This window comes from Tursiops truncatus, chromosome 14 (genome assembly GCF_011762595.2).
Source record: "Tursiops truncatus isolate mTurTru1 chromosome 14, mTurTru1.mat.Y, whole genome shotgun sequence".
NCBI classification, from domain to species: Eukaryota; Metazoa; Chordata; class Mammalia; order Artiodactyla; family Delphinidae; genus Tursiops; species Tursiops truncatus.
Genome location: NC_047047.1, coordinates 31,589,802 through 31,615,397, shown reverse-complemented (window position 1 = coordinate 31,615,397; position 25,596 = coordinate 31,589,802). Strand labels below are relative to the sequence as shown.

The 25,596-nt window shown below is 43.9% G+C and overlaps 1 protein-coding gene across 1 annotated transcript; it reads left to right on the top strand.

Moving 5' to 3' along the window:
• The first annotated feature begins 274 nt into the window (after positions 1-274).
• On the top strand, positions 275-25,162 carry PLEK (pleckstrin). The gene is made up of 9 exons (XM_019943344.3): positions 275-429; positions 9,849-10,004; positions 10,253-10,434; positions 12,259-12,350; positions 15,430-15,614; positions 17,259-17,363; positions 20,954-21,037; positions 21,882-21,951; positions 23,452-25,162. Exons 1-9 carry the CDS (start codon positions 388-390, stop codon positions 23,586-23,588), a joined length of 1,053 nt encoding a protein of 350 aa, XP_019798903.1. The 5' UTR covers positions 275-387; the 3' UTR covers positions 23,589-25,162.
• The last annotated feature ends 434 nt before the right edge of the window (positions 25,163-25,596 follow it).

Below are 25,596 nucleotides of genomic sequence, written 5' to 3'. Positions count from 1 at the left end.
GGATATAACTCCTAAGCCAGGAAAATTTCCACCAGTAGGGTTTTCTTGTTCATTTTCCTTTTCCTTTCACCATTTTTTTCTCTTTAGGAGAATTATTTCCTTTATGATAATAAAAATTGACCTTAGGTAAATATTCGACCCAACTGTACTTTTGACAAATCTCCAATGTTAGCAAAGAATGGGTTGTTTCACTCTGCAGTTCCTTATTCTAATCTTCCACCCCGGTGAGGGGAAGAGGATGTGATCACGTGATTGCCAGCAGAGGGGAAACTGTGAAAGGGCCCTCGCTCTAGAAAAGCAGCCCACAACAGCCCCAGCTCTCAGAGGAGGGCGAGCTTCTGAGGCGACTTCTGCGGCGGGACTCGGCCATCTCTTTGTCCGTCCGACATGGAACCAAAGCGGATCAGGGAGGGCTACCTTGTGAAGAGGGTAAGCAAAGTGCCACCTAAAAGGGTGTCCCTGGAGATAGGGTGGGGGAGGATTGGAATCCAGCTTTGCACTCTCTACCTGCTGAACCTATTGGGCTGAAACGGGAGAGCATCGCAGCCTGTAGAAGGTTGGAGTGGTGCGGAGAAGCCAGTACGTGTTCCATTGCCTTGTGGTTCTTAAAAGTGAATGAATCCAGCTCAGGCGTCAGCACAGCTTGATTTTGTGGGGCTGAGAATTCCAGACGACAGGGTCTGGAAATCCTTCAGGATCTAAAGCATCCTTTTCAAGAGTCACACATGTGTGTTATGCTAGAAGACTGAAACTCTTCTTCTATAGAGGTTACTAGGAGAAACTATTCATTTGTTATTTAAATTCTTCTTCCCCTCTTTTTTTGTTGTGGAAAAGAGGAAGAAGAAAATATTAAAGATGAGCGGATATAATGATACAGTCATGGTAGCTTATTCATCCTTTTTTTATTGGACTGAAATCTCTTCACTCACAGTTCTTAGTGAATTTGTATAACGTGCTGTTAAGGTGGTAGGTAGATTAACCATTTTAAAGATTAGAAAACAGAGACACAAGTTTACTCAAAAATGCTTGGTTTCACTGGTGTGGCATCAGGAAATTGAATTTCATTAGCACTGCTGGTTTTTCTCCTGATGGTGGGTGTATGCTGTGTCACTGTGATACTCCCCAAGAGGGTGAGTTCACACATAGGGCTCGTTGGCATCCTGTGGACAACACCTATAGGAACATGTAACTCACACCCACCCAAGTGAGTTCAGGGCATTAGAAGTGAACTGAACTCAGTACGTTCCAGTTTTTAATTGAATGAGAGCATAATGGGACTCTGTTTTAGGCCATCCATGCTTTAACATTTTAACCTGAAAATTCTACTAAGAGGAGGTTAAACTGCTCACAGTGCTGCCTGATTCTGTTTTGATTTAAATCTGGAAGGGGCCTTAGACCGTCTGACCTCATTCCCTCATTTCCACAAGAGTAAGCGGAGACCCAGAAGCTGGGTGACTGCTCCAAGTCACATGGCTGTGACAGATTTGGGACCAGAAACTCACTCCCTGACTCCTGGCACTGAGCTCTGTCCAGTACACTGGGATTTTCATTGAGTAAATTCAATCTAAGTTAGGGTTTGTAATGTGTCTATGGTCGTGAGAGTTACGAGTAGATGCCAGAGAATAAATGAGCCCTCAGCTGGTATTCTTTCTAGCTAGCCATATTTTGAAACATCCTTTGGAAAAGACACATGTATATACACAGAGGTGTATGCAGACTCTTTGCAATAGGCACTAATACTCTCTTGAGAGCCAACAGTAATTAATGTTGACATTTCTTTCCTGGTCACTTAGGCTAGTATCCTGAGAAGAACAGGTGAATGGAAACATTTTCTGCAAAGGTTTTTTGTTTGTTTGTTTTTTTAAAAAAACAATTTAAGCATTTTGTAATTAAAATTGCTGTTATATTGTATACTTACATTTTAAACTCTATAAATTACAAATGATTAAAAGACTCAATCTCTAATAAGTGAATCTGCCCCACTAGAATATGACGATGAAAGAGTTAGGGTTGGCAAGCATATGGACTTAAACTAATAAATTTTTAAATCAGTGAGAGTAATTCTCTCAGATCATAGCCTGTAAAAGTCAGTCTAGAAAAAGTACCTAGAAAAAAAACATGGTGAAATTTCATATTTATTTTTCCAGTTTATATCTCCCATAATTTTCGTGTCTACAATTTACATCTTCATACTTTTTGCATTTTTCTCTGGGGCCTTTTGAACACTCTCTGTTATAATGTGTTAGGATTCTCTAATTTGTTATTTTAAAGAAATACTTGATTCAGAGATTCCCTTTGTCAGCTGCAGAACTGAAGTCAGAATTTCCCAGTAAGGTGCTAAACTTCCTAACTTCTTTAGACGTCATTTTTTCTTTCTTTCAGATACTTCATATACATGGGTTAAAAAGTATTTGTCAGGAACCTAGCACACAGTAGATGGTACCTAAGTCACAATGATTATTAATATCAGTATTGCTGTATACTTCAGTAGATAGGCAGTCCTCTCTTAGACGCTATTGGTCATATGCCCTGCTTCCTGGATTGGTTGCCAAGTTAATAGTGAAGAAAAGAGCATGAAGATCTTTCTCTGACAAGGCTGGGAGATGCCTTGACTATAGTCATTGATGTTAAAGCACGACAGGCGATAATATATGTCTCCCTCGGTTCACCTTTTTTTCTTACGCCGTTTAAGATATCTGGGTGGTAATAGAGAATATATTTCTCCTTATTCTTGTTTTATGAAATAATTTTATTGGATATAAAGATGTTTTGGGTGGAAAAAATATAACATTAGAATATGCTAGTACAAGGATTTTATCAAGTCAGTAATCTTGGGGTCAGTAGTCAATGGTATCGACTATATAATGTTTCTGCTTTTCTTCTGTGCAAGATAACTGTCTACATTTCACAATTCAGGTTTCCTCCTTTGCCTCCCTCCTGAGATCTTTAAATAGAGTTGATGGTTAAGAGCAGGAGGGAAAATACATGATTCTGTCATTTTGCAGCTTTTTCATTCTAAAGAAGACCCGGATTTTCTTGCCTCAAAGTCTTGCCACTTTGACTTCAAAAAAAAAGAGCACTTAGAGCCTGCCATGTAGCAGCTAGCCACTGTATGAACTCCATCTCATTCAATCCTATCCACCCTATACCCCTATCCCCATCTTACAGATGAGAAACTGAGGCTCAGAGAGAATAGGTGGCTTGCCAGTAAGAGGACAGCCTGGGATTCAAACCCAGGCTTGTCCAACCACAAAGCCCACCATCTCGTTGATCCCAGGAAGCCTTCTGAAAAGCAGGCTTCCCAAGCCAGCAAAAGGGAGGTGAGATGAACTTTGCAGAGCCAGAGTGGGGCCTGGACAAACTGTACTGTGGGCAAGAGTGTGTGTAGTGACCTCAACCTCCCTTTTCCTCTGATTAGGGGGTTACTTCCAGCTAATAAGCATATTTTGGAGGTCCTTGAAAATATACTACTGATTTGGATATGTTTATAATCATAGCTTAAAAAAAGAGAGAGGAGCAGGTTACACGCAACCAATAACCTAGACTCCACCAAGTCACGTCACCAACCAGTCTCATTCCTAGAGGTTTATGCAGCCAACTGTCGTTTCTATGACAACAGCCAGCATGTTGAGTGGCAGGGCTGACCCAAGGAGTGTTTTAGGAATTTAGGTGGCCTGTGAGGCTGGGGGAAAGCACAGAAATCGGGGTGGTGAGAAAGAGAAGGACAAGAGGCTTGGTCAGGAAAGAAAAGGGCTGCAAAAAAGCTGATGTTCTGATAGAAGGAGGAAAGCCTGGGGCAAAACAGAGAGCAGGACTCAGGGGTCTCTGCCCAGCAATTCTTTCGAACGGCTACCTTGTCTTCCAGACACCATGAAATAATCCCTCTTGATTCGCACACGTTGATTCATTGTCATCAGAGTAGCCAACATATGTAGAGCTTACCCTGCAGCAGGGACAGATCTAAGCATTTAATGCATTAATGCAATATATATATATAGTGGGTACAACTATTACCCTTACTTTACAGTGGAGGAAAGTTAGGTACAGAGAGGCAAAGGGCCTTGCCTAAGGTCACACAGCTATTCAGTGGCCGAGATTGACTGGAACCCAGCAGTGTGGTCCCAGTGTCACAGAGAGCTGTGCCTAACCGTGTTATACGTGGCCCTCATGGGCTCAGATTGCAGTGATTTTCTCTTCCAAAGCACCGTTGCTGTGATGCGTGGTGCCCAGGAGAACCTTAGGCCAGAATGACTTCATAGTATTGCCTACAAAACTGTGTCATCTTATCTGCCTATATGGTTACCATTTTTTGAGCACCTACTACAAGCTAGGCATAGTGATCAGCCCTTTAAGTGTATTATCTTATTTAATCTTTAGAACAATGGGAAATTGGTAGTATTATTATTTTCATTTTATAAGTGAGGAGACTAAGTTTTGGAAAAATGAAGTAGCTTGCCTAAGGTCACACAGCTTAGAAGAGGCAAAGTTGAAATTTGAACCGAAATCCCTAAGACTCCAGAAAACATGCTGTTAAGACACTTTGTGTCATTTTTCTATTGCTAACCTAATATGTTTTTATTGAGAAATTGTCCAACCTGGAAGAGATTTTTTATGTAAAAAATATTCTACTGAACAGATTCGTTTCCTTGCCTTCAAAGTATTCAAACTGGCACAAAATGACCATTGATCTGGGATGTTATACAAGTGATGTCATAGATCGGGTTGGACAACTAGATGAAGCAATTTATGATGTAGCAGAAATAAGGACTTCATAGAAGCAACACCAACTTAAAATAACATGTCCCATGAGTGTGGGAGCATAGATGATACTCACTCACAGTTCTGCTTTTGTTCAATATGTCATTTTGACCATCATATAGTTTTCCTTTAAATTCTAGCTATATGTCAACATAGGAAAAGAGAAGTTTGAAGAAAAGGAGAAGTGAAAGGAGGTGTCTTCACTTGGTAGGAGATGTCTGGGAGGGGCTCGGCACCACAATCAAGCTGTCCCCTCCCTCGGCAATGAGTCATGGCTTCTTTCTGTGAAGCCACACATGCGCAGGAAGGCCTGTCTCAGGTTGTGCATTCATCACACCGCCCTGGAGTTGCAGGTCCAGGTCACTCTCTCCCCTGTTAGATTGTGAACATCTTGAGAGCAAAGATGGCGTCTTGTTCATGTTTATACCCCAACACCCAGGCCAGTGTCTGAAGCATGGGAGCTGCTTTATCTTTCATTATTTGTAGAGAAACCAAAAAAATCTCGGGGGTTCATATTATAGTAACTTAAAAAAATAATTTCTAATGGGGTCATTTTTAGGTATTCATGTTAAATATGTTTTTGAGGGGATTTTTTTGCAGTTTTGTTTTGTTTTTGCTTGCAGGTGAAGCCCAAGTGTTCAGATGAAGGCAAGGGCATCTGGAATTAGAAGACTAAAGGCATAATAGTAATAACACGTTTTTAGAACAGACGTGTAGAATCTGAGGATTGAAAGGAATGTAACATATTTTGATAAGCATTTAACTGAACTACTCATCTGTGGCCTGAATTTCTTTTACTACTCTGTTCACAAGCGTGCTAGAAGACCTCTTGTGCCAGGGAACTCACTAATTTAACTTTCTCCCTTAAGTTATGCAGCAAACTGTTTTCTTCTGAAACTTTCACCTACTGAGACTTCAAAACAATCGAAATGTTTCACACCCTTGAAGACAGTCCTTATCTACCCTGCCTGTCCCTTTCTGGGCTAAAACCTACCAGTTCCAACAATTTCCCCAAGAGAGATGCCATCCTGTCACTCTCTTTTGAACAGCCTTCACTTTATCTGTAGCTTTGAGGTTTCCTGAGGTCAAGTTCATTCTCCAGGTGCAACCATAAGTACAGAATTACAGGGACTAGATACTATTTATTGGGTGCTCCCTATGTTCTGGATATTGCCCTAAGCAATGTTCGTGGATTATTTTATTTAATCTCCCAATCATCCTAAGAAATAGGTGATAGCATTATCCTCATTTGCCAGATGTAGAAAACGAGGTTTAGGGGCTTCCCTGGTGGCGCAGTGGTTGAGAGTCTGCCTGCCGATGCAGGGGACACGGGTTCGTGCCCCGGTCCGGGAAGATCCCACATGCCGCGGAGCGGCTGAGCCCGTGAGCCATGGCCGCTGAGCCTGTGCGTCCGGAGCCTGTGCTCCGCAAGGGGAGAGGCCACAGCAGTGAGAGGCCCGCGTACCGCAAAAAAAAAAAAAAAAAAAAAAAAAAAAGCCTGGGCCACCCAGCTCCATGGTCACCTACCGGTGATGCTCCATTTAAAGTTAGAACGTTACTTTCCTATGCTTCTATTTATATAGCCTACAAATGACTTTAGTTTTTTTGATAGCCCACATCAAACTGCTGACCAATAGAGCTCCTTTTTTTCCCCCACGCGCCCATTTTCCCAAATCTTCACCAATACATTTTATAAATCTTTTAAAAAAATGTATTGAAGAATAAGTTTATATTTTGTTTAATTTGCATTTGTTTAAATGCTGTTGAAGCAGTACATTTTTATGTTTATTGGACCCAAGCATTTCTTCTTTTGAGAACTGGCTGTTTCTATTGTTTGTCCATTTAAAAAAACATTGAGAGGGTTTGTATATTTATTATTAATTCTAAAGGGTTAAAAAGTATATTAAGGGGCTTCCCTGGTGGCACAGTGGTTGAGAGTCCGCCTGCCGATGCAGGGGACACGGGTTCGTGCCCTGGTCTGGGAGGATCCCACATGCCGCAGAGCGGCTGGGCTCGTGAGCCATGGCCGCTGAGCCTGCACGTCCGGAACCTGTGCTCCGCAACGGGAGAGGCCACAACAGTGAGAGGCCCGCGTAACCCCCCCCAAAAAATATATATATTAAGGATATTAACCTTTAATTATATGATACTATATTATAAATATTCATACCTTTTAATTTGCTTTTCAGTTGTTCAGGGTTTTTTTTGTTGTTGTTGTTTGTTCATTTGTTTTTTTACTGTACAGAAATTCAATTTTTTTAAGTGGTCAAATATCTTGAGCTTTAAGATTTCTTCTTTTGGTATCATGCAACGTCAGACTCTTATGCACTAAACTAACCACTTCCATGATGATGTACAGTGACTCACTTGGAAACTTTAAATTTGACTCAACATTTAAAACCTGCCCATTCTGACATGTAATTGTATAGGTTTTGTCCTATAATGGAGGAAAGCAGGCATATGCCACATATATATTTACTTACATATATAAACCTTATATATTTATAGTATCATAAAACATATTATTATATAGGATCATATTATGATGTGATTTACAATTTAGATGTTTTATGATTTTATGTACACACATATACACATATATGAGGTTATATATATAGCTGGCTAAGTGGCCTAAAAATTGATTTAGATTCAAGAATGACTCAGTGAGAACCAAAATGAAGATGGCATCTAAGGGGAATGGAAAGAACATAAAATTAGGAATCAGGAGGCCTGGATTCTAATCTCAGTCCCACATTAACTGGTCAGGTGTACTAGGCCCAGTCACTTAAAGTGGCCTCAGCTTTCTTACGTGTATGATGAGGCTGTTGGTAGATGATCCTAAATGCCTTTCTGGCATGGGCAGTCCGTGATCACACTTCTGGGTTTGCTCTTGGGTGACCACCAGGAAGGTTAAGGACAGAGAAGGGTAAATATAGCGGTCATGGAGAGGAGGTGCTGTCAGGTTATCCAGGGAGAAGCCAGCAGGTGCAGAGGAGAGAGATGACCCAGAATTCCATCATCCTAACCTAACTAACCACTACCAAGACTGGAACAAAGTCCCACTTTATAAGCTGTCCGATTTCCCTTGTTTTACCAAGTATCAGCCTCCTCAATGCCCCTGAATCCCAAATGACACATCCTCCACCCAGTGAGCTGTCAGACCCTGAGGCTGCATTTGAATTAGTAAAGCACAAACTCATTTTGAATAGTTGGCTCCGGAGTAGTTTTATTTTATTTTTATTTTATTTATTTATTTATTTTTGCGGTACGCGGGCCTCTCACTGTTGTGGCCTCTCCCGCTGCAGAGCACGGGCTCCGGACGCGCAGGCTCAGCGGCCATGGCTCACGGGCCCAGCCGCTCCGCGGCGTGTGGGATCTTCCAGGACCGGGGCACGAACCTGTGTCCCCTGCATCGGCAGGCAGACTCTCAACCACTGCACCACCAGGGAAGCCCGGGAGTAGTTTTATTTTGATGGTCTACGGAAGGAATGTAGTGCTGGCTGACGTCTCCTAATTTTATCCCGGTTCCAAGGTCAAAAGCCCTGAGTGACTCTGGCAGTTATAAATCTTTGATAGGTCAGAAGTGGAATATAAAATTTGAGACTTGAAAGGCATTTCAGCAGTCATCTAGTCCAACTTCTTACTCCTAGCTCTGTGAATAGATCTTTTATTAATTTCATTTATTTAAAAGTTTTTAGACTTGTCTATAGATTTCCCTAAAAGCACATCCCAAATTTTAGTATGTAGTAGTATCATGTGTTGTTCATTTATTTATTAATTTTTCCCAATTATTTTGAACATTTTCAAACCCACAGAGAAGTGGAGAAAATAGTATGACTACCTATATACTCTTTCCCTAGGTTTATGAATTGTTAACGCATGGCTACATTTGTCTTATCTCTGTATTTCTATATAAATATACACACATATTTTTATGCTGAGATATTTGAGAATAAGTCAGCTTATCATGCTCCCTCATGCCTAAATATGTCAAAATATATCTTCTGAGAATTAGAACATTCTCCACAGTTTTCCAAATTGGATGTACCATTTTGCACTCCTGCCAGCCACGTATGGGAGTTCCAGTTACGTCCTTGCCAAGTCTTGCTCTTCTCAAGCTTTCAAAATTTTAGATGCTCTAGTGGGTGTGCAGAGGTATTTCATTGTGGTTTTAATCTGCATTTCCCTGATGGATAATGATGTTAAACGCTTTTTCAGAGATTTTTTTTTTAATGTAGTGCCTCTTCCAGTCTTTTGCCCATTAAAAAAAATAGATTATTTGTATTTTTTCTTATTGATTTGCAGGAACTCTTTATATTCTGAGTTTCTCTCTGATAGATGTAAAACAGAAGGACATTTGATTGAAATTATTTCATGTGTTGGCATAGTGTCTGACCTTGCCCATTTTTTCAAAAAGGGAAATAATTCAGTGCTAGCATGAATAATTATTCTGCATGTTCAGAAAAGAGATAGTGTGTATTAATTTAACACTTTTTTTTTCAGTCACTAAAACAAAGGAAACACTTGGACAAGCAAAATGATAGTCCCACAAGTATTTATCTTCTTTGCATAAATAGTCTTCCTTTTGGGAAACTGGACCTTTATATAGAGGCTGTTTGTATTTTAAGATAACCAGCAGGATCTTCTGGGAACTGGATGATAACCCCATTTTGTGGTAGTCATGACAGGGTGACATCGTGGGTTCAAAGATAAGAGGCATAGAACCCTGTTCTCTTCCTTTTCCAAAACCCTCCCAAAATATAGATAAAAAAGAGAGACTTCCTTGATGTAGTCAGAACGGTTATCTGTTGATAAAGGGACAGTTGGCATTAATCCAAACTGAAAACTTTAAGTAAGGATATTCCTAAAGGCTACACTGACATGACAGCATCATGCTGGCATTAGAGACGGTTCTGCAGGTGATTCTCATACCTCTTAGCCATGCCTGTACACAAGGCTGTGCTCTGAGTTACAAATGCGGGTCGCCTGTGTCCACACTGGCCAAAGCTAGGCTATTTATCAAGCCCTTTGCCACCTATAGAAGAGTTTTAGAAAACATCATTACCCAGCTCTTTCTGTTGTCATTACAGGGGAGCATGTTCAACACCTGGAAACCCATGTGGGTTGTGTTGTTAGAAGATGGAGTTGAATTCTATAAGAAGAAAAGTGATAACAGCCCCAAAGGAATGATTCCCCTGAAAGGAAGCACTCTGACTAGCCCTTGCCAGGACTTTGGCAAAAGGATGGTGAGTTGATGTCGTTAACCACCATGAATACCTTGTCAGGGGCTGACCCTTGAGACCATGCATAGCCTGCAATGTGAATGGAGTTTCCTGGGCCAGTCCCTCTCCACACCACCCACCCTCTACCCTGGGCATTTGGGTCTTTCTTGGCCAAGCACTTCCAGAACAGGGTTGGCTCAACTGCTGTGCTTCATAAGAGACCTCAGCCCCTTGAAAGGAGTCATTCCTAATGGGATGTGTTTTGATTTCAGTTTGTGTTTAAGATCACTACGACCAAACAGCAGGACCACTTCTTCCAGGCAGCCTTCCTGGAGGAGAGAGATGGCTGGGTTCGGGACGTCAAGAAGGCCATTAAATGCATTGAAGGAGGTCAGAAGTTTGCCAGGAAATCTACCAGGAGGTCCATCCGACTGCCAGAAACCATTGACTTAGGGTGATTTTCTTTTTTAAAAAATTATTTTTTAACATCTTTATTGGAGTATAATTGCTTTACAATGTTGTGTCAGTTTCTGCTGTATAACAAAGTGAATCAGCTATACATATACATATATCCCCATATCTCCTCCCTCTTGCATCTCCCTCCCTCCCACCCTCCCTATCCCACCCCTCTAGGTGGTCACAAAGCACCGAGCTGATCTCCCTGTGCTCTGCGGCTGCTTCCCGCTAGCTATCTATTTTACGTTTGGTAGTGTATATATGTCCATGCCACTCTCTCACTTCATTCCATAGGGTGATTTTCTATGTTTGCTTCCCTTCACTCTTCCCTCCTCCCACCCTGCTTCTTGAGGAAATCTCACAACAGATCCTGCTCCAAGGCCTGCTTTGGTCACCTCTGAAGGCTGTATCCACCCTTCCAGGTCCATAGTACTGGCCCTTGGTTTACTAAGATGTTTACCTGGGTCTGAAGGAGTGATTGTGGCTTCTCTAAGGTCTAGCAGCTGAGGAGAGGGGGCAGTGGAATTTAAGTTCCCTCATTTTGGGTAATCTTGGCAGAGAGAGAGATGGGGGATGGAGAGAGAGAGAAAGAGAGCGATAGAGAGAGAGAGATGCATCATTGTATATATGAAGTAGCCATAATAAGTTACTCTTAAAAGAAAGCTTCAGGGTCTATAGGTAGGTAGGAAAAGGCACGGGCTGTGTGTCCTAGCAGGTAAGGTTTCAAGTTCAAGTTCACACATTCAGCAAGGGTGAACACCTCTCCTAGCCGGAAGCCATTTGTGCCTTGGCCTAGATTAATGACCTCTGATGTTGACTGGCCTGGAATTGCAGGTGATGGTTGTTGCCTAAAGGTGGATATCACATGAGCCCCTTTCTCTAGGAGTCTTTTTACTTTTTGCTGGTTTTTGCTTTTATGTGGAACATATCCTGTAACAGGAGCCCTGCCAGGAAGAATTCCATATTGGCTACTTAAATTCCATATTGGTTTACAAAATGGGTGAGGGGAGTCCTTAGGAGGGGACTGAAAAAAGTCCTCTGCATGCCTCCTGCAGGACGTGGCAGGTCACAGGAGTCTGATGAAATTGGTGCATTGAGCTTAGAGAGAATGAGCACTTTCTCTCACCAAGAAAGCTTTCTGGTAAAGACCCAAGAGGAGTTGCCTAGTCTAGCTGTAGCTGCTGGGTGGGGTGGTCAAGTGACCACATTTCTAACCACAGCTGTCAGAGCTAAGTGCGAATGATGCTTGTGCTACGTGGAGCCACGAGATCCATGAACGTGGCCTTGGGTTTTGTTGCTTGCAATTTCTCTGATAAGGCTATCTTTAGTTCATTACTTCAAGGACAAAAATGAGAATGTCTCGCTGTTTTGCTTTATCTCCTAATTTTTAGGATAAAGGGATACGCTTAGTCAAGACATTCACTTTCTGGGAGGTAAATGTCTATACCAGATGGTCTCTTGAAGGACACAAAGAAATGGGACATGAGGATTGAGCCCCAAGAACATTTCATCTTGGGCACCTAACTGGGGGCAACTCTTCATCTCAGACGCTAAAAATTAAACCAGCAGAGTTTAGTGAATTTAAGAGACGTTAAGTACCTTCCCAGTACGTTTTGCTGAATGTTGCTCAGGCCACAAAGTTATGCGATTATGAACTCTGCCGTCTAATGATGTACTTACGATCTACTGGAGATTAGGCTCAGGGTTCACCTGCGGAGGGGGAGGCTTGTACTCAGGAGCCGCCCCTTCGAGGGGGCAAATCCCAGAGAGGACCGGCCGTTCTGAAAAGCTCTTACTCACCCATGTGTTTTCCTCTGTGCAGTGCCTTGTATTTGTCCATGAAAGACACTGAAAAAGGAGTAAAAGAGCTGAACCTAGAGAAGGACAAGAAGATTTTCAATCACTGCTTCACAGGTAAAAGGCCTTGTGAGTCTGAAGTGGGGCTTCTGGGGCAGGCGGTATGGAGGCCTCGCTCAGCCTCACGTGTGGGTGATGGATGTAGAGCATGGGGGCGGGGAGTGGGGTCATGGAATGCAGGCTGGTGGACATGATCACTGAACTTCCCCAGCGTGGAAGGAGAAAGAAGGGTGAAACAAAACTTTGTCGTTCAAGATAAAAATCTCAGAAGTTCCAGCTATATCAATCAAAGGGTCATGTTTTGTTTTCCAATAAATGGCAGGATGTTGAAATAGACACAGAGGTGAATAAGGTGATAAACAGGAATCAAGATACCCAATGTAAAATTTAGGTGGAAACATTCGGGTTGTCTGAGGCTGCACGGGGTGAGGCATTATGCATTATGGGTTTAGGGAGGTGGTGTAGTGGTTTAAAACATGTTCTTTGGAGGCAGACTTCCTTGGTTCAAATTCTAGCTCTTCAGCGTACTAGCTGTAAAAGCTTAGGCCAACAATTTAGCCTCTCTTCACTTTCCTTGTCTATCAAATAGGGATAATCGTAGTGCACCTACATTAAGGCTTGCTGTAACTGTAATGTGTTTAGAACACACTCTAAGTACTATATGGTACAGGCTCTCAATGCAGTTATTATGGTTAAGGAGTCACACGTCTGCACAGACAATCAATTCTGTGTGTTCAGAAAAGAGAAAGAACTCAGGGGTAGTTGGGATGAATAGAAGATGGTGCCTAAATTCTACTCTGAAAGATGGGTAGAGTTTCTTTTAAGTGTTTGTGGGAAGGAATTCTGATGAGGATAGTTAGGCTGAGCAGATGGTGAGGACAAAGTTATGGGGCTGAGATTTCCAGAATATTCATCAGGGAAAGAAAATGACCAGCCTGGTAGGACTGATGGTTCCTTCGGGGAAAAAAAGTGAGGAGTACAGTTCGGGACTAGGTTGTCAGATGTCAGACATGGCTGACTTATGGTGGCAATAGAGGTCAAGAGAGGAAAACACTGAGAAGATACAACAGATGGAATCCGAAGGGCTGTCCAATCAATAGATAATGCACAAAAACGGTAGAGGTCAATGTTCTGAAGGTGGAGGATAAAGGGTGTGATCTGGGGAAATGGGGAGAGGGGGTGGGTAGTATCCCAGGGGAATTCAGCCTCAGAGAGTCAAGGCAGTGGTCCGTTAGCATGAGGAAATCCAGGGTTGAGATTTGGAATCCAGATACCAAGAATAAGGCAGGGCCCTAACTCAAGTAGGACCGAGGTCACTAAGACAAAGCCTCTGGAAAAAGAAACCAAGGGGAAGTTCTGGTATAGATCTGGGCACAAGGTCCCGGTCAGACTTATTTCCTGTGAAATGTCTTACTGAGTCCCAGAGTCCTGGGCTTGAACTACTTAAGTTCTCTCCACTGAAGGTCAGACTGGATTCTAGAAATTCAGGTGGCTTGAGCCTTCCTGTGGGACTCGGGTGGTCTCAGCGGAGAGACAAGTCTGTAGCAGAGACTGGGACCCAGGCACTGATGACATGTGATGGAGGACCTTGAATGTCAGGTGATGGGGAGATTAGACCGAAATTGTCTTTTGAGCTTCGGCATGCCTAGCTGAACACATATGGAATCTAGGATTAGAACACGTAAGTGAAGGCCCATGGCAGGTGTTAACTTGGGCCTAAGGTCACTTAAACCCTCTGAGTCTTAATTTTCTCATTCTTAAAAGAGGTCTGTAATTACCGCCCTACCTCTTTTACAGGGTCACTACAAGGATTAAAGTCAGAAATGCAGTATTAATTAGTTTATCCTTCTAGAGAAAGAAAAGTGGGCAAAGCATTTTGTATATGAAATTCATGGAAGGTACACTAATCAACTGCTTTCACTCTTGTTTCAAGGATGGCATATCCTACTGCTCTTGCTTTGATGACCTGGGACCTGTTATGTTGGCTCCCTGGTTGGCTACATTTGTACAGACTACATGTGTGTGTGTGTGTGTGTGTGTGTTAGTTTCAGGTGTACAGCACAGTGATTCAGTTATACCTACATATATATATATATATATATATATTCTTCTTTAGATTCTTTTCCCTTATAGGTCATTACAAAATATTGGGTATAGTGCCCTGCACTATGTGGTAGGACCTTGTTGGTTGTACAGAATATTTTTCATAAAAAGTTTCATTATAACCTGCTAATAATCCAGTTGATGGCTCCTTGCAATCCTCTCTTGAGGCAGAAGGCTGTTTGAATGGCTTCTCAAGGTCTCTGCTAGACCCTTGTCTAAGGTGTGACATTCGGTGCAAGGGACATCGCCAAATTCGAATTTAGGACATACACGTACTGTCATGGTGTTTTCTGCTTAAAAACTTGCAATAGCTCTTCACTGCCAAATATCCTAATGTACCATCAAAGCTCTCCCCACTCACACTGGGCCTCCTCTCTCTCTCGTCATTGTTTGCCTTCTTTCCACCAACTCCTCCCCCCACCCACCAGCGGGGCTGCTTCATGCCTGTGTGAGTCTGTTCACACTGCAGCTCCCTCAGCCCCTGCTGGTTCCTCTCGGCCCCTGCCTGAGTAGATGGTTGGCAAGCATCCAGTCAGTGTCACTTCCTCTGTGAAACTTTTCCTGATGGCGCGCACGCACGCGGTAGCCCTTCCCCCACCCACCCCTCCACGCCTTCCTGCAGATTTGACCCAGCAGCTCCCTGTATCCATCCACAGCAAAGCACTTGTCACAACACTTATCACGCAGATCCCCTTTTTAGATTCCCTGAGGAAGCCTCCCCAGTACCCATCACAGAACTTAGCTCCTAGCAGAAGTTCTAGGTCATTAATGGAATAAATGAGTGGGTTAGTAAAAACCATTTCTTTATGCACGCCTTGTTCCTTGAGGAGCATGTAAGTGTTTTTCAAAACATTTTACATGGTTCCTTTTGTTTCCAGGTATCTGTCCCGCGGATTTCATTTTTCCTTCTTGGAGTAACAGGGAAGATGAGACAAGTCTGACACTTGGGTCATCCGGAGCTCTCCAGGGGCAACTGTCAGTGGCTTGTTCTTTGGTAAAGAGAGCTAACATACCCTCTGATGGTCCCATCCAGGTAACTGTGTCATCGACTGGCTGGTTTCCAATAAATCTGTTCGGAATCGCCAGGAGGGCCTGGTGGTAGCCTCCTCCTTGCTCAACGAAGGGTACCTGCAGCCTGCTGGAGACCTCTCCAAATACTCGGTGGACGGAACTGCTGAGAACCCTTTCCTCGACAACCCCGACGCCTTCTACTACTTTGTGAGTGAGAGAGCTCCCCACCTACTCCTCCTGGCTTGGGGGCTGCTCTGGGCGGGTTCTGGGTTGGTCTCAGTTCATATCCACCGTGAAAGAAAGAGCCCAGCCCTACAGCGTTGATCCATGTCCCTGACTTGACAGCTGTCCCCCTCCACCATGCCTGTCACATCCAGTGAGATTGTTTAAAGGAAAATATTGTTCACTTGAATAGTTTTCTTTATTTACTTTTAAAAATTTGCTATATCTATTCTTATTCTAAGCAAGAATTCTTTTATAAAAACTTATTAGGCCCAGGGGCTTCCCTGGTGGCGCAGTGGTTGAGAGTCCGCCTGCCGATGCAGGGGACACGGGTTCGTGCCCCGGTCCGGGAGGATCCCACATGCCGCGGAGCAGCTGGGCCCGTGAGCCATGGCCACTGCGCCTGCGCGTCCGGAGCCTGTGCTTTGCCGCGGGAGAGGCCACAACAGTGAAAGGCCCGCGTACCACAAAAAAAAACAACAACTTATTAGGCCCAAGTACATGACAGGCACCCACCTAGACAAAGGAGATACAGTAGTGGAAAGAAAAATAACAGGCAAAAATTATGGCCCTCTGGGAGCTTCCTTTCTAGAGGGAGATGTGTAAAATCCCAATGGGCCAGTTTTATATTTCCAAATAAACATTAAAATATGTGACTCAATACAAAATGTGTTCATCCGGGTGCCTTCCCCCTGCACCATGCGTATCCCCGGGGGCATGCTTACCACAGATTGGGAAACACTCTATTGCACAATACGGACTTAATCTTGGGTTACATGAGAAATCTGGCAAAGTGGATTTCTAGGGGGATTCTGGCAATTTTGTTTCTATTTGGGGTCAGAGCACAGAAGTAAGGAAGCTGCTTATAAAAATGAAGTGACTGTCACAGAGAGAGTTTCATTTCACTTTGGGGACATTCCCCTGTCAGAATTTTCTTTTTTTCAGAATTTTGATCTGGTTGTTTATAGCCATTTAAATGTGGGACTCTAAAAATACCCAGCACAGTGGCTCCTCTTCCTCTGTGTGAGTCATTGCTCTCTTATAGCTGAGCAAGGCCCAGTTCCCTCCTGACCTCAGAGGATGTGGCTGGACACGTGCTCTTGGTCTTCTCAAAGTGGAGGAGCTGAGTGGCAGAGGGCGTTGTGGAGATCGTGTCGTGTGCACAGTGTCTTATAAACTAGCCAACTCTGCTTTCAGGGATTTGGCCATAAGATCCCAAGAGAAGAAAGACTTTGAAAAAAGATGTGCTGAGCTAGACTTCCAATATAGCTTGGGGAACCCAAGAAAATGAAAGGATATTGATAAAAACCACACTTGAGCGGAGACAAGAGAGCATCTAGCAACAAGATATAAGCATCTAGATGGGACTTTCCTGGCAGTCCAGTGGTTAAGACTCTGAGCTTCCACTGCAGGGGGCGCCGGTTCAATCCCTGATCAGGAAACTAAGATCCCACATGCCACGCTGCAAGGCCAAAAAAAAAAAAACCCAGAAACTTTAAAGTTCAAGTTGGAATAAACCAATAAACCACAGGGGGAAGGAGTGGCTGGAGGGGAGAGGGAGATGGAGATGGTATACGTAGCAATATGCCTAAGACTGGAAAATAAACTTGCTCTTTGGTTCCCCAACAGCCAGACAGTGGGTTCTTCTGTGAAGAGAATTCTAGTGATGACGATGTGATTCTGAAAGAAGAGTTCAGAGGGGTCATTATCAAGCAGGGATGTTTACTGAAGCAGGTGAGTGGTCACTACTCTTCCATTCTAACCTTTCTCCCTTACCAAGTCCTTTGTATTCTAAATCACCAAATGGGATTTTGTTTGTTTGGTCAATAGTCAATTAGAAAATGACACCCACCTAGTGAAAGATAGATAGATAGTTAAGTAGATGATCAACGTGGCATTAGGTCAGGAGGACTGAGGCAGACAGGGCAGAAGCACCTGAAAATAGGGAAATTCGGGACGTCCCTGACAGTCCAGTGGTTAAGACGCCGCGCTTCCACTGCAGGGGGCGTGGGTTTGATCCCTGGTTGGGGAGCTAAGATCCCACATGCTGTGCGGCGCAGCCCAAAAAATTAAAAATAAATAAATAAAATAGGGAAATTCTTCTTCTATCAATGTTTCAAGAAAATGCTGACCCTTTCATTAGCTGGAGGATATCAGCTGGCTAAGAGATGCCTTCAAAAGACAGGGATGTTTCATGGTGAAAGTACTTCCATTGGCCTATCCCTCCTCCCTTCAAAGTAACCAGGAAATAGGAACAGGCCATACCTGGAAGAGGAACATCATAAACCACTGAGAGCACGGAAGTACCATTTCAGACTGTGGGTGGGTCACGGTGAGACCAAATCCAGACAAGCTCTGCAAGAGCAGCAGCAGACAAAGGTCAAATCTGCTCAGAGGGCACAGACTCAGTCATGACCAGGTGTCCACCAGTACTGGCCACTGTCAGTCTGCAAGGCAGGGGCTGGGGTGAGCTGAAGAGCTCTGGTTAGTTACCGGGCTCCAAGGCACGGGATGCCAAGAGGTAAGAGAACACAAGGGCTGGAGCTGAGTGAAGAACTCAGGGCCAGCACCTCTACAGGAAAATATGCGAATATTCAGGGTGAAACAACTGAGGCTAGTATATGTTGTCGAGAAGCCAAAGCTGCTTTTTAAGGCCAAGGTCTTGCCCTCGTGGCTGTGCCGTGAGCTGTCTTAAAGGCACTTCTCAGTACGTAGCAGAGAGAATCTGGTTGCTGTAAGGAGATTTCCATGCATTGTCTATAGGTCCCGTGGGACTGAGAGACCTGACTTATAATAGGACCCTGAACTTCCAGGGTGAAGAGAGAAGAACCAAAGTTGAACGTATATTTATACTTAGAAAAGAGAACGTTGATATGGATTTGAGTTTCACTAGGGGAAGTAGGGCATTGGTGTGGAAAACTTACCTTCACATCAGGTTTTGAGAGAACGAGGTCCTAGGGAAATAATACAGCCACGGTTTAGAAAGGATTCTAGATGATTCTAATAACTTTTATGACAGGGTGCTCACTGACTAGATTAAAGGAAGAGCATAGGAGCAGGGCCAGCCTTATACAGGGAAGGATCTGGCTGCTGCCCATAGGCAGAGCTTGTCCATCACCTGATTTCTCATTTGTCTGACAAAAGTTCCTACGTTATCTGGCTCTTTCATTACAGGTGCTGAAAGGTGGCTGTTAAAGCAGGAATCACTGGGGGGGGGGGGGGAATTTCATTGTTTCCTTTTTGTTGATGTCTTCTATAGTTCTAGATCGTTATCAGCCATGAAGGACTTTTCTTGAGTTAGTTGATCTGACGAGCCTTAATTTAGAGCGGAGCCCGGAGGAAACTGAACATGAAGGTTGAAAAGGGGTAGACAAAGTCCCAGCTGGACTGGACTTGTGTATCCGTGGATCTGGAGGAAACGGCGTGGGGCAGAAGCCTTAGTGTCCTCAGCCCGTGGGCAGCATCAGCTAAGGCAAAGAGCAGGCACTCATAACAAGAATTCTAGAAACTGACGCTTTACAAAAGCCATTCTGTATGTGATACTGCAGATAGAAATGTTCTCTGTTCTCCCATATGACTCTACAGCGTTCCTCGCTCCATGCTTCAGGCAAGTAAAAGGTTCTTTGGAGCTGAGCTCCTTGACCAGACGACCTGCCAAATAACTTAGACCCATTCCTGAAAGCTCTCTTTAGACTCTTCTGACCTGGCATTATGAAGGAGGCACAGTTTGCTAAAATCACAAACGTTTCATCACTTTCTACACAAGCGCAGTGAAAAATTTTGGAAAATTTGTATATGTGCCTCTTAACATGTGGTGCTTCAGAAATAGCAGACAATATTCTTCATATTGGCAACATAGAAACTATGTATTTTCTAATCTAACTTTTTTAGCTTCTGGAGTTGTCATTTGAATTTACTGTAGGAAATCATAGGATCAGGTTTAACATAACATTTTAAACAACTGCTATCAGCGAATTGAAATAACTGGGTAATTCAAGGCAATTACAAACAGATACGAAGGGGCTCCCGTGTGCCAGGCACGGTGCTGGGTGTGGGAGAAACAAAGATAAACAGACACAAATCCCGCCTCAGAACCCACAGTCTAGATGGTGTCAATGGTTAATTCTATGGGGAAGGGCCAAGTCCTATTCTTCATCATGTCTGTCACAACCACTATTGCTTCCAATTTCCATTGCTGCTACCCATTGTTAGTCCCTAATGATTTTATGCCAGGATTGTTGCAATCATTTCTTGATGATCTTCTTATTACCATATTATCTTACCCCTGGCTTATCTTTCATCTAGCCAGCTGGTCCATCCTGTATGTTGTCACCATATTAATCTTCCTAAAATGTCACTGTAATCTTTTCGCTTCCAACTCAAAAGCCACCAATGAAAATACCCCCATGTTTCAGTTTTTACTGTTTGCTTCCACTTTTCCAAACTTGCCTCTGCTGTTCCTCATGAGCCCTGCCTTCTAGCCTGACTGGTCTTACTCATCAGGGTCTGAATATGCCTTGGACATTCCCACCGCTGCTTTTTTTGTTGTCAGTGGTCTTCCCACCCACCTCTTTCTCACCTATATAACTCCTGTGTGTCCCACGTGGATAAACGTAGGTTTTTATGAGGCTCTCTTTGACATCCCAAACCCACAATTACATACCCTTCATTTAAATCCTTTGAAACCAGGACCTACTGTATAGCACAGGGAACTATACTCAATATCTTGTGATAACCTATAATGGAAAAGAATCTAAAAAAGAATATATATACGTGTGTGTACATAACTGAATCAATTTGCTGTATACCTGAAACTGACACAACATTGTAAATCAACTGTATTTCAGTAAAAATTTTAAAAACCCAAAAAACCAAAAAAAAACCCAAATTAACTTTCCAAATAATAAACAATAAATATTTAAAGAATTCTTTGAAACTCATTACCTATACATGTTATTTGATTTGGACATTTGCTATTTTATATTTCCACATAGGGTATAAACTCTTGGAAGCACAGGGCCATGTCTTAAATCTCTTGATAGCGCCCCATTACCTAACACAATACACTGTACATAGTACTGTCTTATATAATTCTAAAGCTGTAAGACAATCTTAGAAATAACTTAATTCATGATTTAATAACATCTATCTACTGCTATCTCTCTGACAAAGGTCTGGGTTGTAGCCTGGTTTCTCCTGGAGTTAGGATTTCATCTTTATTTTTTTCTTATTTCAACTCAACAAGACTTATCACGTAGGTACTAGGTGTACTGACTGATGCGAAGAACTCATCCTTTCTTTTTCTGTGTTGATCTTGGATACAGGGGCATAGGCGGAAGAACTGGAAAGTGAGGAAATTCATTCTGAGAGAAGACCCTGCGTATCTGCACTACTATGACCCTGCTGGGGTGAGAGGCTGTGCTCGATAAACCCATCCCACTAGAAGCCTCTGCTGCTTCTATCCGCTGGGCTTCCCAGGCCCCTTTCTGCTCTGCTGAAGCCCCTTTCCTCTTCACGATCCCCTCTTCTTTTTCCTCACCCTCCTCTACCTTGTCCTACCCCTTCTTATTGCAAAGATCTGAGATCGTAGGCTTTGAGGCCAGCAGAATCACAGGGATGGAAGAAAATATCACTCTATGGTCATTTATTTGGTCAACTCAACAGAATTTTCTTTGTTTGCCCCAATCTGATATTTTCAGAGGAACTCAACCAATCCAACACTGTGCTCTTGGCTTGATATGCAAAAAAGTGATAATTCCTCTTCTAGGCCTACTTCAGTGAGAACATTGTTTGAGTCCAGCCATTTGGGCTGTTGATTATTCAGAAGAGGGCTTTTTCCTCAATACAATGAACATGTCTATCTGGACCGGGTCCTCAGCCTCTGCTTGCAGGGCAGGGCTCTTCGATTCCCTCCTGTGGAGGTTATACTACTATGCCTGTTGCCTGGGGCCAAAGCGCTCCGGAAACGTGTGGTCCTTCTCTCATGGGACGTGATGGTTCAGCCTCACTGCCTCCTCTGCCTGCCACTTTCCTCCGGATGTGAAGCTCAGATCGACTTGTGTCTCGTCTTCCAGCTTCCACACCCCCCCGCTGTGTGAACTGAGGGATGGAGGCTCCAGAAGGGGTTCTCTTTCATCTCTTTCTGCTCTTATCTACACCACAGTGAGTCTGTGTGGCTTTTGCACCAACAGCATAAAGAATACCCATACATTTTACTTTGGAAACATAATGAAGGACTCCTCTCTCCTTTAGGGGGAAGATCCCTTGGGAGCGATTCGCCTGAGAGGCTGTGTGGTGACCTCAGTGGAGAGCAACCCAGATGGTAAGAATGAATTTTTGTGGGAGAGAGGTGTGTCTACCCAGGCTCCCTTCCCACACCTGGGCACCCTGAGTCAACAGCACTCACTCCATCACTCCCTCACTCAGGCATGAATGAATTTACTGTCTGAAAACTTTAGAGAGACCCAAAGCTATTCTCTCCCAACTGCTGCACTGGCTCTCCGGGCTTCGGGGACTTGGAGTGGTTTTGTGGATGCCTTGAATAAATCCTAGTGCAATGCTGAGAAAAATCCATCACCTCAGAACCGGCTTAGGTGGAGACACTTGTTCCCTCCTGATGCCTGAGACTGAGCCATGACGTTCCTTAAAGGGGACCTTTTACAGACCAGGAAATATCCCACAACAAAAGGAACATTTGCGCCGTGAGGCAGTGTGGGGAGCAGGAACTGCTCCTGGGTTATAGTTAGGTCTAGGCTAGTTAGTGAGTGGCACAACTTTGCGTTGAGTTGCGTAACTCATCTGGGCTCTCCCGTCTCCTCCGAGAATGATGGAGTCGTACCAGATGACCCTTGGGTCCTGATCACAAGTCTATGATTTGGTGATGAAATGACCGTGTCTCCTCAGGTGTAGGGAGGAGTGGTGTCAGTGGGAAGATGTGGTTCAGACATCCAGACCCTGGTTTCTCCTTGTCATTTTGGGTTTATGAGGTTATGGAGGCTGACAGGAAAACACTGCAGCTGCAAAAGCTGAGATTTTTACTATTCCTGGATCTGCTCACTCGCCTCTCCCCGTAGGGTCTTCCTTAGGGTTGGGGTGGAGAGCGTGCTGCCTTCCGATCTTTCAGCGAAGAGTCTCACTTAGCCCTTGATAAAAACCAGTTCAGGGGGCTTCCCTGGTGGCGCAGTGGTTGAGAATCCGCCTGCCGATGCAGGGGACACGGGTTCGTGCCCTGGACCAGGAAGATCCCACGTGCCGCGGAACAGCTGGGCCCGTGAGCCATGCCCGCTGGGCCTGAGCGTCCGGAGCCTGTGCTCCTTAAAGGAAGAGGCCACAGCAGTGAGAGGCCCGAAAAAAAAAAAAAAAGAAAGAAAAAAACCAGTTCAGGCTATACTGATGGCACTGGTGGTGAATCTGGGGGTTTTTTGATGTTTTAAAAAAATATATTGAGGTCAGCTCTTGGTTTATGTTGTGAGTGGAGGAAAGATACTCACTGGACACCATTACAGGGTTAAACACTATTTGTGTGCAAAAGTGAGAAATTTAGTTTGCTTATAAACTATAAAATGTTTCTCCTTGAAGGTTTTACTTCTTAAACACACATAGACACACAAGCACAAAATCATACTACACACCTGTATATATAAGCACTATATAGATAATCATATCATGAATATGTATGATCATACAGTGATAGTAAGTTTGAAAATCACATATTTAATTTTTTTGGAACGCTTGAAAAATGGGGACTTCATTGCTTGCAGAAGGAGGGTGAACTAGGGACCTTTCTGGTGCCCATGCCCACCGTCACTTTTTCTCTCACCAGGCAAGAAGAGTGAAGACGAGAACCTCTTTGAGATCATCACGGCTGATGAAGTTCACTATTTCTTGCAAGCGGCCACCCCCAAGGAGCGTACTGAGTGGATCAAAGCCATCCAGGTGGCCTTCCGGACGGGGAAGTGAGGACACGCCTGCGACCTGCACCACCCCGCTTCCCGAGGGAACCTCATGGATAAGCTCGGTCCAGGACCTGGCCACTTCTGCGACAGATCAGCGAGAAAGGGCCCAGGGGTGGGACATTGTCATCTTCGGGGGTCCTGAATGTAACTAACCACGTGCTGCGTGATGTTCGCCTACACCGACCGCATTGCTCACTGAAGCCTCTCTGCCGCTCTCTGTGTCCCCCAGGCAGATATAACAAGCTGTGTGGCCTGGGGACGTTGCTTACCCTCTCCAGGCCTCAGGTTCCTCCTCTGGAAAATGAAGGAGTTGAACTAGGAGAGCCCTGAGGTCCTCCCTAGCTTCAAAAGCCCCACGATTCTAGGACCCATGGCAGTGCAGCCGGAGTCCCTCTGTGGCCTTCAGAACCCGAAACAACTCTTCCCTTTAAAACTGTTGCCCATCTGTACTAAGAGCACTAGGTACAAACCTCTTTTTTTCCCTTTTGCTGCCTTCCCTTGCTCTTGGCCACAGGATTATGTATCACGGTCAAGGAGAACCCTCTTCCTTCCTTGCCCTACCCAGAAACTTCCTGAGAGCCAGCGCCGCAGTGGTGGCTTTAGCTTGAAGCCTTGTGACGACAGCCTGGAAAATTATGTCTTCTGAGAAAAAGACCCGAGGAAACCAGGGTCCTCTCCACGTCCTGAAACTGCCCAAAGCAGACGTGTTCCACTCGCACTGGAGACTGATCTGACTCGGGGCTATCTTTGTCCCTTTCCAGAGCATTTCTCTACCATTTTTTCTAATTAGGAGCAGAAACTCCAAATCTGCAAGATTCTGTTTCATTTGAGTGTTTACAGAAAAAAGTGGCCAGAGGGGTTTTCTCTATGGGGTCTCTCCATGGGTGAAGGGGCTGGACAGCTGCCCGCCTGAAGTGTCCCCCCAGCTCCAGAGGGTGGAAGGGCTGGATCACAGGCCAGCTGATTGGCTGATGAGTTTATACAAAGACAGCTCTGAAAGGACTTACATCTAGACAGCACGTGGAGGTGGCCGTCACATTGTGCCATGCCTTCAATTCTTGAGTTAAAGATACTGTGGTTGTGCCTTAAAGCAGATGCTTTAAGGACAAGCTGTCCGGTCTCCTGCTTGGCCTCTGAGGGGCCTCATGGACCCATCATCAGCCAGCGGGATCTGACCTAGATTCAAATTGGGTACCTGCTTCCAATTTTTGACCCCGTCCACCAACTAGTGATTCTAAACCAAAATTGAGAAGGAAATCTGGTATGTTGTGCAGGTGTATTTTCCAACTTCAGATTTTTAATTTTAAGGCCCTAGTAAGGAAAGGAGAGTAGAAAATTCTTCCTGGTTTTATCAGCTCCTCTCTTTCCCTCCCCCAATTCTACACAATATCCTTGAAGCTATTCCTACCTCCAGACTGTTTTCTCAATGGCCGAGAGATGGAAGACTACCTTTTCTCTGATTCTTTAGTAAACTGTATTAGAACATGCATAGTAGTTTTCCTATATTCAGTGTTAAAAGTATTTATTAATATGGAATCAGTTTTGAGTTTTGAAATAAATGTTACCATGTTTAGCGTCTTCTTGGTACCATGACTCTGATGTTTTGCCTGACATTAGTGACTCCCCCTTTTTACCACCTACTTTCCCTTACTGAGGATAACACCATCTGTCATCTCTCAAGTTATCCCAATGACTTTGCAATTTTTTAAAAAACAAAGTGTATTCTAGGGAGCAAGATGATAGGGAAAATAAAATATGGGGAAAATAAAGATAAGGCATAGGGAAAAGGAAGATATACAGACAGTATATCTTCCTATTCCCTAAGTCTTTATCAGTAATTTAAAATTTATGAGACCTTGATTATAATGTTTAGGCAAGCAAAAGAGTCTATAAATGACCATTATTTTTAAGAATGCAGAAAATGATTTACATTAGAGGAAAAGAAGTTTCTAAGTATGGTTGTGCAGGGTGTGCACTGCTTAACTCCAGGGAGCATTAGTCACGCTGTGGTC

Excerpts from the sequence above, each read along its gene's own strand:
- PLEK (XM_019943344.3), top strand. The coding sequence starts at position 388 with ATGGAACCAAAGCGGATCAGGGAGGGCTACCTTGTGAAGAGG. Across the intron at positions 15,615-17,258 it reads CCGACGCCTTCTACTACTTT|CCAGACAGTGGGTTCTTCTG; the intron begins GTGAGTGAGAGA and ends GTTCCCCAACAG. Across the intron at positions 17,364-20,953 it reads AGGGATGTTTACTGAAGCAG|GGGCATAGGCGGAAGAACTG; the intron begins GTGAGTGGTCAC and ends TCTTGGATACAG.